General features: G+C 37.5%; 1 protein-coding gene across 1 annotated transcript; it reads left to right on the top strand.

Annotated features, from left to right (window-relative positions):
• Positions 1 to 954: 954 nt before the first annotated feature.
• Positions 955 to 18,663, top strand: LOC145668175 (uncharacterized). Its single transcript, XM_081735804.1, has 2 exons — positions 955 to 3,342; positions 18,494 to 18,663. Exons 1-2 carry the CDS (start codon positions 1,269 to 1,271, stop codon positions 18,517 to 18,519), a joined length of 2,100 nt encoding a protein of 699 aa, XP_081591930.1. The 5' UTR covers positions 955 to 1,268; the 3' UTR covers positions 18,520 to 18,663.
• The last annotated feature ends 629 nt before the right edge of the window (positions 18,664 to 19,292 follow it).

Genomic DNA, 19,292 nt, shown 5'->3' with positions numbered 1-19,292 from the left:
ACTTTGTTTAGAAAGGAAAAGAAAAAAAAAACTCCATAATTCACAAGAATTATTATCTTACATTTCATTTCCATGGAAACAGTTTTAAATCATTAGATGAAAACAGTGTTGGTGTTGTGCGATAATACAGACGCAACAATAATAAATAAATAAATCTAGCCTTTGGTTACAATAAAATTTAATCCTTGTAAACAGCTAACAACAAGCAAATACTTACATTATAAGGTATAAATTGCGTAGTAGAAAATTAATTATGGGTAATAAAACATTTAAACTCTTAAACCCGTAGAATGCATTTCGAACCCTTGCAATGTCCGGATATCCAACAATTTTTAAATTCAAAAACCCAACCCACAATAACACATATGGTACCTTGCCAGCAAGGGCGCCGATCCTGGGAAGGGGGTATGTATTTTTATGAATATGTATTTTTGTATGTATTTTATTATGTGTATTGTTATATATATTTTTTACTGGATATATAATATTTGGCATACTTTGAATTCAATTTGTCTTAAAATTCTCATATATCCCTTCTTAGATCCTTGTCTGCAAACACACTTCTGAATAGGCCCACCCACCCAAAGTTAGAGAGTAATCGGCGCCCTTGCTTGCCAATTCTTATATACCTATTGTTTTATTAAAGAATTTACGTATATTGAATAATACATGCCCCAGCCAGGAAATATGCTAGTGGCATAAAGAGGTTTTCCTCTGTAGCAGTGTTAAAAATAAAATATCCCAACAAAATGTTAAATTTCTTTCATTTGCAAACACTGTCAGTACATGCAGAGCAAGAGCGTGACGAATTGAAAAAAAAAAGTCTATCTTGTTTTTTCCTCCTCTTCTTTTCCCTCTCTCTTTCTCCTCACGCGAACGTGAGTTGCACAGCAACAAGAGAGAGCGAGCGAGCGAGTGAGAGAGAGAGCAACTTCCTGCTTCCCAGACGCGTCCTCCCTTCCACCCATGCGCGGAATGGCTGTTTGCTGTATGCGCGTGACCGTGAGCCATTATCTCGTGATCGTGCGTGACGTAACGTTAAAAAACGAGACACGACACAAGAGAAGGGGGTCAAGCAAGCAGGCATAAACGAATTCACAGCTGCACACAACAGAAACTTTTACTTGCAGTTAAAATATTGTAACATATATACTACAAAACGTGAGTCTTTTTGAGACGTGGTGGATATGTGTTGTGTAGCTACTACTTTGTGTTGTTATAATAGTCAGTGTCTTTGTGTGGATACGTGATGTGTGCTGCTTAGAGATATGAATCCCTGGAAGACAGAATATACAGAAGACAGCGGCGCGCCCGTTGTATCGAAGGAGGAGTTAGAAATGCTTTTGAAAATGAATTCCCCACGCGTTGAGAGGGTTCTATGTGTGCGTGGAAAGAGTGAACTCTGGAAAATTTTTCGTCGTGTTGTGTTCGATGGTGGTTATACTCCATATGCGTGTTGCGAATTGTGTCAAGGATTAGTTGCATATTCCGGAAAAACCGGAACCGGAAGTCTTCTTCGGCACCGATGTTCGGTAGTGCAATCTGAAATTTTATCGGGTAGTAGTGGTAATAAAAAAAGCTATTCTGGTAACTCTGCTTCGAACATTTTAAAACAACCAGAAATTGGGGAAGATAATTCGAATATCAGTGTTGTCAGTGAGGTTTCTTCATTGGCACAGAGAGACAATGTTAGTTCGTCTATTCATCCTCAAAACCCTCTTGCGTTACATGTAAAAAGACGTATATGGGAACAACGTCAACCATTGGTGGACAGTAAACTTATACAATTCATTGTGTCACGTTTGCAAAATTCAGGTACGCTGTATACTCAGGAGTTTCAGGATTTTGCCCAACTATTGATTAATATAGGTGCTGAATTAGGCATAGTTCCTATAAAAGACATACTTACAGATAGACAAACGTTATTCAATACACCAATTCTGTTGCAAACAGAGTATGTGAAACGACAAATTTGCGACCTTGTAACAAACAATGAGCTCGCCTTTTCAACAGATTTATGGACAAATTCAGAGGGAATCACTTATGTGTCACTTACTGGTCATATTATTACTGATAATTTCGAATTGCAGCATGTTTATTTGGGTAGTAGAAAACTGTCTTACCAAAACACATCTGTTTTAGATGCCGTGTTAAATATTATTACCGATTATACCGGTGACCGCGAAAGAACGACAAGTCAAACCGAGAGGTGTGTTTTTGTGACCGATTATGATTCGAATTCTGTTTCTGCTTTTGGGAAATTTTCGCGAATTTTATGTGGTTGCTGTGTATTAAACAAAATTCTTGATGACGTCATTAAAGAAGATTTGGAGAAGATTCCGCATTTAAAAACTTTATTGGAAGATGCTATTTTGGTGATCGATTATTTGCGTCGTGTGCGATTAGATAACATTACACAGTGCTCTGATATAAATTTCAAGAATGTGGGAAATGGTTGGGATGCTTCGTACGTAACGTTAAAATATTTATGTGACAATTTTGATGTTATACGTGATACCATTATGTCTTTAACACACGATCAGGACACTCAAATTCGGTACTCGGAAGTTGGTATTCAAGATGTTCAAGAAGCGATGCAACGTCTCTCTTTGTCCACCATTCAAGACATTGTTATTTTTTTCTCACTTTTTAAAGACTGTTCGGAAAGCCTTAGTGACCAACAGGGTCCAACTTTGAATGAATTTGTATTATGGAAGTTGAAACTCCAAAACCATTGCACGGTTCGCGAAGAGGACAAAGGATTACTCGCTTCTTTGAAGACAGTCACTGGTGAAAGACTGAAATGTGATTTCGCAGCACAGCAATTGCACTACGTTGCTCTATTTTTGGATCCTAATTTCAAGTCTTTGAAGATGTTGAAAGAGGAGGAGCGAGAAAATGCGCTGTCGGCGGTGTCTTTTCTTGTCCGTCAAATTGCAGGTGCGAGTCAGCCACCAACCCCTCCAGAGGAAGAGGACACAGGGAATAATGATTCGTCTCCAGCATCTCCGGAAGTGAAGAAATCTCGTTTGAGTCAACAATTTGGAGAATTCTTGGATCCAGTGGCATTCGATCGCGAGGAAAGCGCTGAAGATGAAGTGCGTCAATATATTAGTAAAAGAATTCCTGCAGGCTCTGTGACCGATATTCTTAATTTTTGGCGAAGAAACACTGACTTTCCTACGTTGAAACGAGCTGTGAAACACGTTCTTGCTATACCGTCAGTGTCGGCGCCTACTAAATGTAGATTCTCCGCTTCCGGCCGTCTCGTACGAGAAGGAAGACTTTGTATGTGCCCTGAAGACATCGACACTATTCTTTACCTTCATCTGAACGCTTCATGTAAGTTGTCAATAATTATTTATTTAACTGTCTGTTTTCCTAGTATAGCATTTTCTGCTCTGTTTTCATAAAAAAAAGTAAGATAAGAAGTATCTTGGTTGTTTTAGTTTATGTTAAGCCTTGTGCTTATGTTATGAAGCCAGTGGCGGATGTAGAAGGTAAAAATGGGGGGGGGGGGCAGCCAGAACCCAGACTATGATAGATATGTCATGAGTTTACTATAAACTTTCAAAAATATATAAATAATATCTTAAATTATTTTTTGTCACTCAAAAAACTGATGACCTAGGTCCTCGGCCCCAGGCTAGTTGCGCCACTCCGTGAAGCCTTGAACCTGAGACTACGTGCTGCAGAGCCCGAAATTCTAACCTGATTGTTAAGGGTAGTAATTAGCATGAGTGCCGATGGGGGGAGGGACGATGGGGTACTTCTGAAGTTTGCCTAACTAATGTCTTGTTAGATATCATCTTACAAACTTGAATGCCCCCCCCCCTCTAAAGTTATGCAGAAATCGGCTCCACTGCTGATTAGTAACCATATGTTACAGCATCTTTATTGGAGACATCTTTCTTTGTTTGTTTTTAAAGTTGAACATCGTATGCTTATGCATCGAGACAAGAGAGGGTGTTGAGATGGGTGATTATGATTGAATGACGAAAGTGGGAAGAAACAGGACAACTCCGAGAAACCCACCATACGGGTGTTTGTCCGCCACAAAGTCCACTTTCCGAGAACTGGGATCGAACCAAAGACCCCAATCGCCACAATGATCCCATACTACTAGTGAGTCGGCGTGGCCCCACTAGAGGTATCATAACAATAAACCCAAAGTCCGTTTGAGAATTTGTGTTTCAGTTTTAGCAAAATTTAATTTGTCTATTTCGCTCCATAATGGTTATGTTGTTGCTTAAATGACAAATATTGCCTATTCTCTTCATTTTGCTTCAAAATTAAAAAGACTTTATTGGAATAACTACATAAATATCTTGCTTCAGTGAAGGTTTTTGTCAGTTCCAAGAAATAAATAAACAAACACGTTCAGGCTAACAAGAATGAACTTCACTCCCATACATGGAATTATGCCACGGCAAGAAATCTGACCGTGCTATTGGGTCAAATGATAATTCATTATTTCTAGTTAGATTTAATGCGTATTTTGAATTTTAAGTACCTATTTTACATAATTTTAATGAGTTACTTATGTCCGAATTGTAGTATGCAGTAATAGAAAAGAATGCCATGCATTCGCATTAAACTTTTAATTTAGTTTTTGATTTGTTTGAAATCTATTATTATTATAATGAAACTGTACAGATGTAAAATGCTAACCACTTTAACTTCTCAATCAAAAGATGTGCAGTACAACCTCACTGCCATGCGACTGTCAAAGTCCACTTTTTTTTTTTTTTTTTTTTTTGTCGTATGAGGTGAATGCTGGGCTGAAACTAAAATCTTCCCATATTTCTTAGTTATTTCTAGTGTACAATGCCTTCACACTTTTATCTGAGTTGTGCTATTAGATTGTTAACTTCGACCAGTTGCACAGACGGAAGTTCATCAAGGGGGTTCAAGCTCCTAAGTTCATATACCGTAGTTTCAAGGTTACATATATAACCAAAAACTACTTGACACAAAAACTCATTTGTGAGTCTAAACCTGCTCCAGAGCCATCCATTAGCGAGAGTGGCGGCTTTAGCGGGTAGGCTGGGTAGGGACGGACCTACCCAAAAATTTTGAAAAATATATAAACACTAAAAGATACAATAAAGAGTAAATATTATTTTCCAATATTTATATTAATGGTAAATAATTATTTAGCAAATAGCATCAACCACTAGTGCAAAATTAATTTCCTATTGTCATTAATCAATCAAATATGTATTCATAAGCAAAGGAGCGGACCTACCCAAAATTAAAATCCTAAAGCCGCTCCTGGCTACCGACCGGCTGAACTACGTCTAGCCCACCGGCGAGCACGTGGTCAGTGCGCTGCGACGCCCTGTCTTTCATAGGCGCATCAAGAGCTTTCTAGATATGGGGCCATCACGTCTTGTTTTTACGTGACTCCCCGTTTGCCTCACAACGCTTTCCGCGAATCGAACCCGAGACCAAGCGGACGTGAGTCCAACGCTCTAAGCACTAGACTACGGTGTCCCCTATATATATATACCGTATTACCCCCTATATATAATACGGTAAATGTTATTTTTTTCATAATACCTTGATGAAAGGGGAATTAAAACCTGACAACTTTTCCTTTGCGAATGCAACTGACTTTGACTTGTTTATTTATTTAATAAACTTCTAGATGCAGCCTTTTCTTTTTTAAGAATCAACAACAGCGGGAAAGAAGCTCGACCAGGGCCTATATTAAAGATATCATCCCAGCATTCGCCTGGGAGCATTAAGGAATAAAACGTAGGAAAACTTCACAGCCGGTTACCAAATTCGAACCTGGTATATCTCAGTTACGAAGTAAAGACGCCAATCACTCGCTTGGTACATGACCTAATTCTCTAATAGTTGGATTGAGAACGAGTTATAACTGGTCCATGACGTTCTAGGAGTGTATATAACAGTAAGGAAACATGATATTCTTTGCTGGAAGTCGAATTTAGAGTCTCTAGAATATATGGGAAAATCGCTATGGTTTGGAGTATATTGATATAAAATCTTTAAAATCAGTGTACAGTATATTTAATGATAGGGTATTGTTCTCTTCATTTAGTGGAAAAAATAGCACGAAGAGTACAATGAAAATGTAGAACTAATATTTGTGTGAGGAGGTATCACTAAATTATTTAGAGAACATTTTTAAAAGACCGTGGTTAGGGCTATAATACCCATTTTTGAGAGCCTTTTTCTTTCCCTCGTTGAATTGTTGCTAAAACAAACAAACAAACAAAAAAGAGAGAGTTTTTACTTTTGCAGAAAATATATTGTTTTTGTTCATCTCCAAAAAACAGAAGAGAAAAGTAGCTAATTGTTACATATTTTCCTTGTGTACAGTCAGCGACAAAAGTTGTGTAACGGTAAGAACTTTTGTCGCTGACTGTACAATTCATTTTAGCGCCTTCACGTTTCTATTTCTCCTCTTTCTTTCCAGACATTGTCAAATGTCAAGACAAAACATTGTGGAACTTACGATTTTATGTTTGATGTAAATGGTAGTTTATTCTTTTCTACAATGCGCATGTAATCATTACGTGTGCTTACATTACATCTACGCACGAGAGAAGGAAAGAGAATGTTCATCCCTTTAATTAGGAGCACTCTGTTGCCGCAATGAATTGGGGAGAGCGTCTATGGACGCAGTTTCTTCCTCATGGTTCTGCCATCTATGATTTTTTAAAAAAGAATTTAGTGTTCATAGAGAAATAAATACAGATGTTCTTTGTATAAGTGAAAGTATTACACTACTTTCGAGACCAAATAATCCCTAACGATACATTTCTTCCACTTACTTTCTGTCACATTTTAATTTAGTTTTCTCGTTCGCTTGGGATGAACGAACCCCAAACTCCTTTCTTTCGGCAGTCTTTCTTTATATCATTAGCAAAGTTACATGCATGTTTTTGGCAATCTGTGATCACTGTTATTTTGTGAGTGTTAATTACTACTTGAGTAGTGGAAAAGGTGTACACAGTTTCAATAACTCTTTAAAAAGTTGTACAAGCAATGCATAACAATGGGAACAGATTAGAATTGGTGGGGAATAGTGGCTCAGAGTGCTTACCTCTGGTGCGTGAGGTCCCTATTTCGATCCCCGGCAAAGTAAGTTTCTGGTAGACAATATTGTGTCCATGGGTTTTCTCAAGGTACTCCCACTTGCTCATTCCACAAGTTATTCCTCATCAGAACCAGATTAACCCATCTGGAGGCCCGGAGCTAGAAAAATATGTGGCCCCTAACCACTGGCGCAAATCCCGGGGGGATGAGGGAAAAATGTCCCCTCCAGTCTCGGAACTGGGGGACTGTCCCCCCCAAAAAAAATCCTATTTGAAATAAGTTTTTACGGAGAAATGTGGTTATTTGTATCCGATTGCCACAAAGGAAAGTGAGATGGAATTGATGTCCTCCCAGAATAAGCATCAAATCTTCCCGTCTCCCAATGTTGAAGACAACTCTGCTCCCCAATCCTCCACAGCATTGTTTTTCAAGTTCATAAATATTTTGAACATAAAAAAAAAAAAGTGGGAACTGTCTTACCCGTCCCCCGAATGTTGAAGACAGATTTGCGCCGCTGGCCCCTACTGACTTCGCCTAATGCTTTTCTGTGTTAGTACAGTACGAAAGATAAGGGAATATGTTTCATATTTTTGATCATATTTTATTTTATGATGATTTATCTTTATGATCCTTTTTAGATAGGCAGAGACGTTGATCAAAGTAGAGGTTTATGGCCCCCTGGAGGTCCGGGGCTAGTCTCCCTAAGTCCCTCTTTAATCCGGACCTGTCATTCACTTGCTTTCATTGTCTTCTTTAGCCTAAAGGACATGATTGTGGAACGTTAAACTGAAAGATGCTAATTGCTCAGTGATTTTTTCTAAACAAGAAGTCACAAAAAAGCACGAAATTCGTTTGTTGCTGATGTAAAATATATTTAAATAACGAGATATAAGCACTGTTCGTTGTCTTCTCTTAATTAATAATATCGATTGAAAGAGGGGGAAAAATTCTTACTCCATTTCCCGGTAGTTATCCTCCGCTGTTATACAAGCCCGCACCGCCTTGAGGTGATGGGGATGCATACACGAACGGCGTTATCAGAAACTACGAGAAACGTCAGTACATTTCCTCTTCCCCCTCAAATCTCATCCCCCAGCCGGAAATCGAAAAAAGGGCTTCCTCAAAATAGATCTGGTGAAGATTTATTTGTGTACAAAATTGATGATCTTAAGTAACTTCTTTCTATGTGAAAAGTTAATGACAGACAGACACATTTTATTATATTTAGGGATGGTCAAAATTTTCCGGAATACGGAAAGTTTATTTTCAGGGTTTCGGAAAAATTCCGGAGTTCATAAAAATCCGGAATTTGGAAAAAATCCAGAATTCGAAAAAATCCGGAATTTTCTAAAGTTGAGAAAATTCCGAAACTTTTCCGATATCGGAATTGTTCCTAAGTACGGATTTTTTCCAAATTCCGGATTTTTTCGATTTTACTTTCCAGATTCCGGAAAGTAAAAATTCCGGAATTGGCTATCCCTAATTACGTCTATTAGTATAGATTTCAGGTAGATCAAATTTTCTTTTCTTTTCAAAAAATTAACTTGCATGTCAATTAGATTAAATTCTATTATTTCTATTGATAGACAAAAAAAAAAAAAAAAAAAACTCCAGGGAAATGATTACTGAAAACAAGGTTCCCATTAAAGGGGTTAACAGTGTAAGAAATGTTGACATGTAGGCAGTAGCAGTGTAACATGTAGACTAGGCAGTACCGTAACTAAGGATGCATACCCCACCTGCGAAAACGTCCTTCTTATTCTACGTTCATGAAGACAAAATTTATTCAGGAATACAAAACATTCTTTTGACTTTGGATGTTTCATCAGTCACTAATTGGTTACGCAAAAATTATACATTTTTATTATTATTATACACCACTTTATGATTTTGTTCACATCTTATCCAGCAAATTTAAATCACTTTCAGCTGAATATTATTGAGTATTCTAAAATCCTCTGTTTATTATTTTGTTCTTTGTACAGAGTGTTCGCGGTAAATTAAATTCCTTTTTAGGCACTATATTAGAAAACTACACCAAAAAAATTAGGAAAAAGTGTGAAATAACATGAAACATAAAAAGTGGCTTTTGACATCTTAACATAATAAAGTTGATCTTCGAAATTTCCCCGACCCCCACCTTCAGCATTACGGTCCCGTTAGTTACACTAGGACAAATTTTCTGAAGAAATTTTGAAGTAGCGAAAAATATATGAAAACTTATGTCAATAATCATTTCTTCAAAATTCTTTTTTTTTTAATTAGAAAAAATAGTGAAAACTTATGTGAATAATCATTTCTTCAAAATTCGTCTATTTTTTTTTCTATTAGAAAAAAATAAAAAAATGTCATTTTTAAGTCATGATTCATCTGTAAATCTATTATTGTTTCAAAGATTTACATCTATCACCAGATAAATGTTAAATAAACAGCGTTATGATTTTGTACACAGAAACAGATAAATAAAAGATTGACGAGGCAATACATAATTCTTATAAAAACTATAGCCATATGATGGTTTCAGTGTCTTCAGACACGGAGCGCTTCTGCCAGTTGTGTATTGACTTATCGAAGTTTTATTAGTTCCACACTAGTGGATCTTATAATATTTTAATATTATTAGGATTACGTTAGTGGGCCTTGGCCACTGTGGACCTCTCGCCCAACAGACTTTTCTGTTACAGAACTAACATCTGACTTTTGGCACCCACCCTGTACACTTTTTTCTTCTACATACAACTCTAAGCCCACTTGAGATACGGAGTTTGGCATGAATGATGTAGAGGATATCTTTGCTTAAATCATGTTTTCTAACGATGGATGAATAGAAAGTAATGATTATTAAATTTTCTATGTACTTCATTTTCCCTCCAAAATTTCGGTGTGAGTAGCTGCTGATTTCAGTAAGTTCGATGTAATTAATTCGTCCGCTCTTAAGTCCAGAATTTTTTTTTTTTTTTTAGAGTAACGTTCCACGATTATGCACCAACGATAAAGGAGATGATAATAATAAGATGGATGATTATATTGGATGGAGTGAAGGAAGAAGAAGGAAACGAGAGAATCCTAAGAAAACCCACGCGCACGTTTGTCCACCACTCTTATTTGTCGAGTTGAGCTCTTTCTTACCTTTTGTGTGTCGTTATTGGAGCCTTTTTATTAGTTTCGTCTTAACCCTTTCACTACCATTTTTTTCGGAGTGAAAGATATTAATATATGGTTATTTTAATTAAAATTGTTGTAAAAAAAATATAAACATAAAAAATATTTCCCGCTGTTTCGTTTTTCAACGTAGGGAGGGATGGGACATATATGTCCCACTGGTAGTGAAATGAATTATCATCCTGTATTTTCAATTATGATATATTGTCAGAAAAACACCTGCATCGTATTTATGATTACAGATATTTTACATTTCGGTAGCTTATTCCAAATTGCAAGCTTTTTATTAGTACATGCAACCACTGCTTTATCGCTAGCAGCCTGTTCTTCACTTTCATCTGTTCCATTATCTCCACTTTCACCTCCACTGCTGTCTAATTGATAATCTTAATCAGTTATGGCATCATCACTTACACAGTCAACGTCAGAGTCGTTGAGAAATCTTCGAATTTCATCTGCATCGTGCTTGCGTTTACGACTTCGTACACCACTGGCATCTGAACTCATTTTTCCTCGATGATCGAAAAATTCCTTTATAAATAAGAATGGTTTTCACAACCATTGGAATAAATATGTCCCACTAAAAATACCAGTGGGACTCAATTGCCCCGAATGTAAAAAGTAGCTAAAAAACATGTCCCTCCCTGTCCCTCCTGACGGGAGGGACACGAAATGGCACCTCTGAGATCCGAACGAGACAATTATGTTCGCATTTGATATCTTATAAATAGACGAATCCCAAAGTTACACGTGCCACCAGGAGGGATATAGTAAGATACAACGTATTTTGTAATGTGAAAGCTACAAAAAATTACCTGGCAGAATAATTTGAACCGAGTCATTTGTTCGGAAACGGTCAGGTAAATGGAAAACTCGGCGAACACATATCCCATCATTTTCAAGGGCATTTTCGGGGTAAAAAAGTTTGCTCCAGGGTGCCCCGCAGGGTCCCAGATGGGGTCCAACTCAAAAGTTTCAAATGGCAAGGAGTCAGGGGCGGATTAAAGGAGGGGGCGAGGGGGGGCGATCGCTTCCCCCCAAGAGACCTCTAAAATATTAAAATTACATACACTGCTGCTTGTAGTTTACCGCCAAACGAACGAAAGTTTGGGATCGTTCTTGCGTTATTTCAAAAGAGGGATAATTCTTTAAATCCTATTTAAAAATAGTCTCTATCCGGCATGACGCGTTTTCGCTAACGATAACTCGAGTCATAATATCAGATAAATCTCAGGAAGAATGACGGTGTTACTTGAGGCTAGAACGTCTAGAAAACTATCCATGGCTGGTTCTTTCCCATAAGGAGAGGGATCTTTTTGTAAATATTGCTCACTTTTTGCAACGGTTTTTTTTTGGGGGGGAGGGGCTATCGAAGAAACGTGCCCCTCCAAACTCTTGGGACTAAACCTTTGAAGAAATTCGCTACTTTCTACGGTATTTTAGAAACTCACAACAAGGCACAATATCACATTAACGCTCTTGAGGTCGGAAAAGCGTTTCTGAAAAGCTACTGGGAACCAGTGAAATCAGTCGAGAATCAAATCAACTCGTCAAGAAGACAAGTCATCCAAAATCGCGACAAATTGAAATTAATGTTACGGAATGTGATATTCTTTGGAAAGTGATATTCCTGGGACTATGCTTGTGCAGATAATTGGACCTCAGATGGTGACGGTGCAGAAACTAAGTTCAACGAAGGCAATTTTCGAGAATTGCTCAAATTTAGAATGGCTTGTAGTGACGATCTCTTAAAGAATCACTGAAAGAAAACATCGAAAAGGATCACTTTTGCCAATAAAACCACACAAAATGCCCTCATTGAGGGCTGTGGATGAGAAATCACGCCTGTAAAATTGTCAATCGAGTGCGAGAGGATCAGTTTTATTCTATTATGTTTGATGAGACTACGGTTGTTTCGCACACATTTCAGCTGTCTTTGATTCTAAGGTACGAACACATGGGTGAAAAAAGAGAAGACTGTTTCATTGATCCTCCACCAGCAGAGCTGAAAGGTGAGGACATTGGTTCGAGCTCGGAATCCGAAAACGCAAAACCGCCCGAACTCTCACTGATTGGAGGGAAAATTGGAGAAATTGTTCTATCTTTGCTACGAGATTTCTCACTCGAACCGATAAACTACGTTGGTATTGGTACAGATGGTTGCGCCATCACGAACTCTCAAAGTCGCCGGCAGTGCAGGAAATCCAGAAGGTGGCTTCAAATGCACTGCACTGTTCATATTGTAGTCACAGCCTCAACTTGTCCATCCTCAGGTCGTCGTCAGTACAGTGCGTGAGGAACTGTCTGGGAACAACGAAAGAGATCGTTGCGTTTTTCACCGCATCTAAACACGTAATACTGTCCTTAAGCTTACGGTTAGTGACCAGTTGGAGACATTGTGTGAAACGAGATGGAATGAACGGAATGACGCTGTATTACAATTTCACGTGAAATTTCAATAAAAAAGCGAGGCTCTACAGTGTGTTCCAAGTGGTCCGAGTTAGATACAGCAGCCAAAGTATGGGCACTTTCTTCTGCCTGCACGACAGCGAGTTTATCGTAACTATTACGTGTCTTCAGGGTGTTCTCACGATAACCCTTCCCTCAATCGATTTTTGCAGAAGACAAATTGAGACATGAACGCAACGTCAGATGCCATTCAGGACACTATCGCAGCATTAAACAAGAAACGTTCAAACAGCAAGGCAACTTTCGAAGCAATATCCAGAATGGCTGCTAGTGTCGACGTGCAGATTCAAACTCTTCATCTCACTCAAAGACAAACACATCGTACGACCTTCAGCGCAGATGACACGACATTTTACTACTGAAGAACTGTCTACATTCCGTTTATAGAGTCGGTTGTAGAGGACCTCAAAACTCGTCTTGCGCAGGAAGTTTTCAATGTATACGGACTCAACATGTTATTGCCAACACGCGCAACTGACTAAACTCTGAGCAACAACTTCCGCACTCTAGCAGAAAGATTTTACAAAACTATCGGAACTCAAGAGAAAATGCTGTTTTCCCTCTTTCGTTCTGAATTTGCAATCTGCACTTCTAAATGGAAGAGAATTAAAGAAGAAGGTGGAACTCTATCACGGACTGCGTTGGAGGCCTTGCCCACCAGCGACAAAGATCTTCACGTGACTGACTATTCGAAAACTGCTGCGCATACTTGTAACCCTATGGTACGGATTCCACGTTAATCAGTAGGTCTCATATAGCCTCGCTGCTGAAAGGGATGTTTAACTCAACATCAACTCAACTTGTAACACTGCATTCGAGCGTGGCCAGTGCAGAACGATCTTAATCCACATTGCACCGACTGAAAACGTGGTTGCGATCTCGTTCTGGCGAAAAGCGGCTGAAGGGACTAGCACTTTTAAATGTCATAGGGACATTGTCGTAGATCGCGACAATATTATATCGACAGATACGCCTTGGGTGGTATTCGCCGAAAAGCGTGTTTTGAGTGTAACATCTAAGTTTTTTCCTCCTTTTGTTTAATTCATTTTACTACCTGTAAAATACAGAAACATTATGAGCGTTCTAAAATATGTTTAACCTGATATTTTTTCTAGCGAAATATTTAGTAAAGCATAGCCACGACCAGGTCTGTAGACAGAATATCGTTTTGGGGCAGGGGGCATTGTGGTGAAAATTCCGTGGCAATTATATTTTTTACTCTCTTTTCCTGAATCCGTTTTACCTTTCTTTTTTTTTTGGGGGGGGGGAGATTTCGGGGAACATATCCCACTCCACAACAGAGCCCCCCCCCAAGACGTTTGGTTTAATCCGCCAATGTAAGGAGTGTTAAATAGCACATCGTTTGAAAGCTGTTGTGAAATGAAAGAAGATGGAGCAAGCCTCGACTCTCTAATATAATTCAGTGCAAAATGACGGCGGGTCAAAATATAAACAAAAACTTGATTGAAAAGTCCATGGCCACCCCTATAAATCTGAAACGGTGGTGCAAACGTGAAACTAGGAAAGGACGCGTGACATTATTTTCAAAATGCAACGATTTAAGTTAAAACGTCTTGCCCCAGGGCCTCTACAGAGTCCCAGGTGGTGTCCAATTCAAAAGTTTCAAATGGCAAGAGGAGTTAAGTAGCACATCGTTTGAAAGCTGTTGTTAAATGAAAGAAGATGGAGCAAATATCGGCTTTCTACAACAATCCTGTGCAAACCCTGTAACCCTGTGCAAAAAGACTGCGCGGCCAAACCGAACTATTCTGCCAGCTTTGTAGCTTGTCCACTACAAAATATGTATATCCCACCCGGTGGCACGTATAACTTTGTGATTCGTCTAATCATAACATATCAAATGCAAACATAATTGTCTCGTTCAGATCTCAGCGGGGCCACTTTGTGACTCTCCCTTGTAAGTACGTAAAAATTACGTAGTTTGAAAACATTGAAATGGAAAAGTCACTACAAATACATAAAATAAAACGTGAGACAGTTACCATATTGAATAATAAACAGGGAGACATCTAGTGAGCAAAGGGTTAACAATCAAACTTGACAACAACCCGTCCTACACGTGAAATACGGTATATAATTATAAGAATTCTGTAAAACATTAGCAGGCGTCTATTTACCAATGGGACATTGATTCATAGCAATGACATGCGATAAATTACTACTGGTTCGCAGATCGTGGAACACACATGTCCCAGTGGTAGTGAAATGGTTAAACAAAACGTCCGTTTCATATTCACTGGATTATCAAATCAAAGTCGAGAAGCTTTAATTGCGACTAATTTTTTTTGTATCTTCTACAGCTATTAAACCTAGTAAATATATTTTTCCTGATTCTCCTGCGATATGAGATCTACATGTAGATTCGAAAAATGACTATGAACGAACAGAAATACAGATAATCAAGACATAAAGCGAAAATTTTGCTCACAGTATCCCAATAAGGAGCACACATTCCGACAAATATAAATACAGTATTACATTTCTCTGCTCCATTTGTCCCATATATCTCCAAATCCAAAATGAAATTGATATTTATTTGTTTTATCGACACTCGGGGGATCACCCATAAGGGAACTATCAATCAAACTTTTTGTCGGACTTTCCTTGAAAAACTTTAGGAAATAAGATGACAGTGTGCGTAGCAGGCATTGCATGCACTTGGATGCTGCATCAGGACAACACACTATGTCACAAGCCAGCTTTCATCAATGAATTTTTGATAGAAAAAACATTCCTGTGGTTCTTCAGCCCCCTATTTGCTGGATCTCAGTTCCTGAGACTTCTTTCTTTTTTTCTTTCTTTTCTTTTCTTTTCTTTTCTTTTCTTTTCTTTTCTTTTCTTTTTTTTTTTACAATTGCTCAAAAACTACATGAAAGGGCGCCATTTTGGTACTTTGAATAGTATCCAGAAGAGCGAAGCGACGAGCTCAAAAATATTCTAACAGGAGTCTTTCTGCAAGAATGGAAATAATGCTTCCATCGCTGTGTAGCTAAACTACTAATTAACCACTGGCATGACAGACCTTTATGGAGATAAGCCGCTCCAACGCCATCTGTTAGTGACGGGCTGAACTAGGTCTAACCTAGCGACGAACAGTCGTCAGCACGCTGCGTCGTCCTGTTTCTAACAGATGTATCAGGAACTTTCTAGACTTAGTGATCTTCACGTCTTTTATTCACGTGACTCCCCAGTTTGTCTGATAACACTGGGAGGGCGTCGAAAATTTGGAAGCACCGACCGGGAATCGAACCCGAGACATGTGGACCTCGCTGTGTAGCTACCCAGGTAAATATCGTCAAGGGGATAACCTATATTTGTAATAATAATAATAATAATAATAATAATAATAATAATAATAATAATAATAATAATAATAATAATAATAATAATAATAACATTTGTCGTTAACAAGAAACCAGTCTTATTCCTTTTCTGACATATCTCGTATCTTTCTGTAGAAACCGAATTCAGTTTTGAATTGTTGTAATTTGAAAATTGAATTGCTTCACAATGTGAAACGAAAATCCTTTGTTTAATAAGTTGCTTTAGTATTGAGCATTAAAAAAAAAAAAGGTTATATTATGTGCCAGATACGATTACAGAACTTAGTCTAACGTTAGACCGCTGTAGTAAGAAAGAAAAATGAAGTTTTCTTTAAGGTGGATCACTACCCGGAAGTCAATACATATTTTAGCTCATTGCTTTAACTACTGCGGAATGAAACGTTACATATTATAAATATTGTATTATAAGATAGAGTTATGTTTCAGCTACAACACAAGATACTGATTCATTTGGTTATCTCTCCTGATATCGAAAAATGTAAAAATAAAAGAAAATATTTGATTCGTTTAACAATGAGCACACAAGATAGCACTTGCTGTTAGATCTTACTAGAAGTGCTCAGTTTTACGAAATGTTCATTTGTATGTGTAAAGTATTTTAAAGTAACGATCTTATTACGAAATAGATATATTGTTGGACAAAAAAAGTTTTATTTTTGTTTTATTGTTCTTATTTCCTGCTCTTTTGACATGAAATTTACCACATACACGTCTTTGTCGATTATATACATACTAACATTATAAGAAATACCGGGCGAATTTGTTATCAAATTATATTCCTACAACAACATATTTATAGATATGCGACAATAATTTTGGACATGAGTGTACCTCATTGGTTTCAGAGTGAATCAAGATTTGGAATGACACAATACACGTTTTTCCCGTATGCAAAATTCTGGAAGAATTCGGGGATTTCCTCGCGAATTTCCCGAGGGTTTATTTATTTTTCAAAATATATTTTTTTTGTAGTACACTAACGAGACCCAGGATATTGGTACTTGCATGAAAGGTATCTAAAATAATAACATCTCTTCTGGGCTATATTTGTTTCAAGTATGATGATAAAAAAAATACAGGGTGTATCAAAAAGTACTTTACAACTTTGAAAACTTATATTGATTTATTTATTTATCTTACAGGTACGGTTTTGGTATCATTTTGTAACAAAATACATCAAATTCCCCCCTCCCCCTTGTACCTAAACAGGTTCAATGTGGCTTTCATTGGTGATGCGACATACATTCCATCTGAAGTCGCTTACGTGCAACATGTTAGGTGTGACTTGTTCAGTTGCGAGGTACATCCTAGCTCCGAGCTCTGGTAGAGAAGCCAGTAAGAGTGGAACAAACAGTATCTTTGATGAACTCCCAATAGAAGAAATCAAAAGGTGTCAGATCCGGTGAACGTGGGGGCCATGCAATTTTCCCACCTCGGCCGATCCATTTACCTGGACCAGTAAAGGCAGCTATGTTTGCTTTAACTGTCGCTAGCGCTTGTGATGGCTTGTTACTGAACTAGTGTACTACGTGAATCAAAACTTGATGTATTTTACTGCAAAATGACACCAAAACCATGTAAGATAAAGTAATAAATCAATATGAGTTATCAAAGTTCTAAAGTCTTTTTTGATATACCTGTATTGTTGAACTATGTACGTGCACAATAACAAATTATTTGAAAGTAAAATCACTTAGGAAGTTCCTGCTCGTACCCTAATTACGTTCGATTCATGACCCGTACGTCATTGTCTTCCGAATAAAGCAGACTCATGAAAAATACTGCTCGTCCAAGAGTATATACAGAGGGGGGCCAAAAGTATCCTTACCCTTAGTGGGCTTGCTGTTGCTGATAATTATCTGTAAAAAAAAAAAAAAGGACAATAAATTTGAAAACCGATATATGAAAAAAATATGTCTTAATAACATTTCTAAACGTAGAAAAGGGTATAAAATATAACTTAGAATTATTATTTGGAAAAGATAGACCTATTTGATAAAAAAAAAAAGAAAAAAAAACTGTAAATTTACTTTTGGCCCAAGTTTCTTGAAATATGGTTAGTAATCATAAAGATTTAGATATTAATTTGACTTTTACAGATAGAAGAAGTCAATGGGAGAGTGTATTTTCATATGTAATAAATAGTACTTACCCTTATGAGTAAAACTTGTGACAGAAAGAGTACTTACAGTGCAGTGTAGTTCAGTACACCACTATTCATAACTAATAATCTCGACTATTGTATGGTCTAAGAACTTTAAAAGATTTAAGGATTTGTAAAGTAAAATAAACTTTAGAATGTGTCCTGTCTCTTGAGTATAAGAATTGAATATTCCATTTTGTTTTCGTATCAGTAACAGTGAAACTGATGATTTTTTAAAAATTGAGCACTAAAATAATATTATGTTCAACATTTTCTTTTGTAGGGTTACCTGGGACAAGTACTGCATGATGAATACAAGTATACCATAGTTGGACTGGAAGCTGACACCAACCATGTGTGTAAAGCAAATGAACGGCAAAAGTTATTAAGTAAATGTTGTGTAGGAGTTAAAAATGAGGCTGTGGTGGTTCGTGATTTTGAGTCATCACAAGACGGAATCAATGCAGTAGTGGAAGGTTTAAAACGTGCGAAAGAAGGGTGCTTGTGTGGAAGAAAGGAGACCTCAGCCTCCACAAACGGAAGAAACAATGATACCTCAAGTTCGTCGTTAGTGGTACCAACAACAGCTGTAATTAGTGACAGTATTTGTATGGTAGGACTACATGCTTGTGGTAATCTTACGCCTACAATGTTCAGATTATTTCGTGCGACTTCAGGGATTAAACTTCTTGTAGTGGCTTCATGTTGCTACCATAAGATGATGCCGTGCTTTGTGCAAGAGGATACGAGAAGGACTTGCAGTGAGTTTCCTTTAAGCTCATCCCTACGGAAACTAATTCAGGAAAAATATTGGGAACGGAATCTGTTGAGTCATTTTCTATTGAGGTTAGCTGCACAAGAAACTTGCTCTAGATGGCAAAAATTGACAGCAAAAGCACATCAAGAACATAGTTTTCATGTAATTGCACGCGCTGTGCTTGAGTTATATGCTCACAAAGGTTAGTATCAGTTGGTAAAACTTAATTCTTAATATATGACGATATTCTCCATTAAGTAGCTTGTACTTTAGTGTATTAATATTTTTATTTTGTTTTAAAAACAAAGAGGAAAATGAAATATGA

Source organism: Thermobia domestica, chromosome 13 (genome assembly GCF_964235325.1).
Source record: "Thermobia domestica chromosome 13, izTheDome1.hap1.1, whole genome shotgun sequence".
Taxonomy (NCBI): Eukaryota; Metazoa; Arthropoda; class Insecta; order Zygentoma; family Lepismatidae; genus Thermobia; species Thermobia domestica.
Note: the sequence above shows the minus strand (reverse complement) of the source record. Positions and strands in the feature narration are given on the sequence as shown.

What these genes read in the sequence shown, in the direction of transcription:
- LOC145668175 (XM_081735804.1), top strand. Translation starts at nt 1,269, where the DNA reads ATGAATCCCTGGAAGACAGAATATACAGAAGACAGCGGCGCGCCCGTT. An exon ending in CCTTCATCTGAACGCTTCAT is followed by an intron (nt 3,343 to 18,493) that starts GTAAGTTGTCAA and finishes TTTCTTTTGTAG; the next exon opens with GGTTACCTGGGACAAGTACT.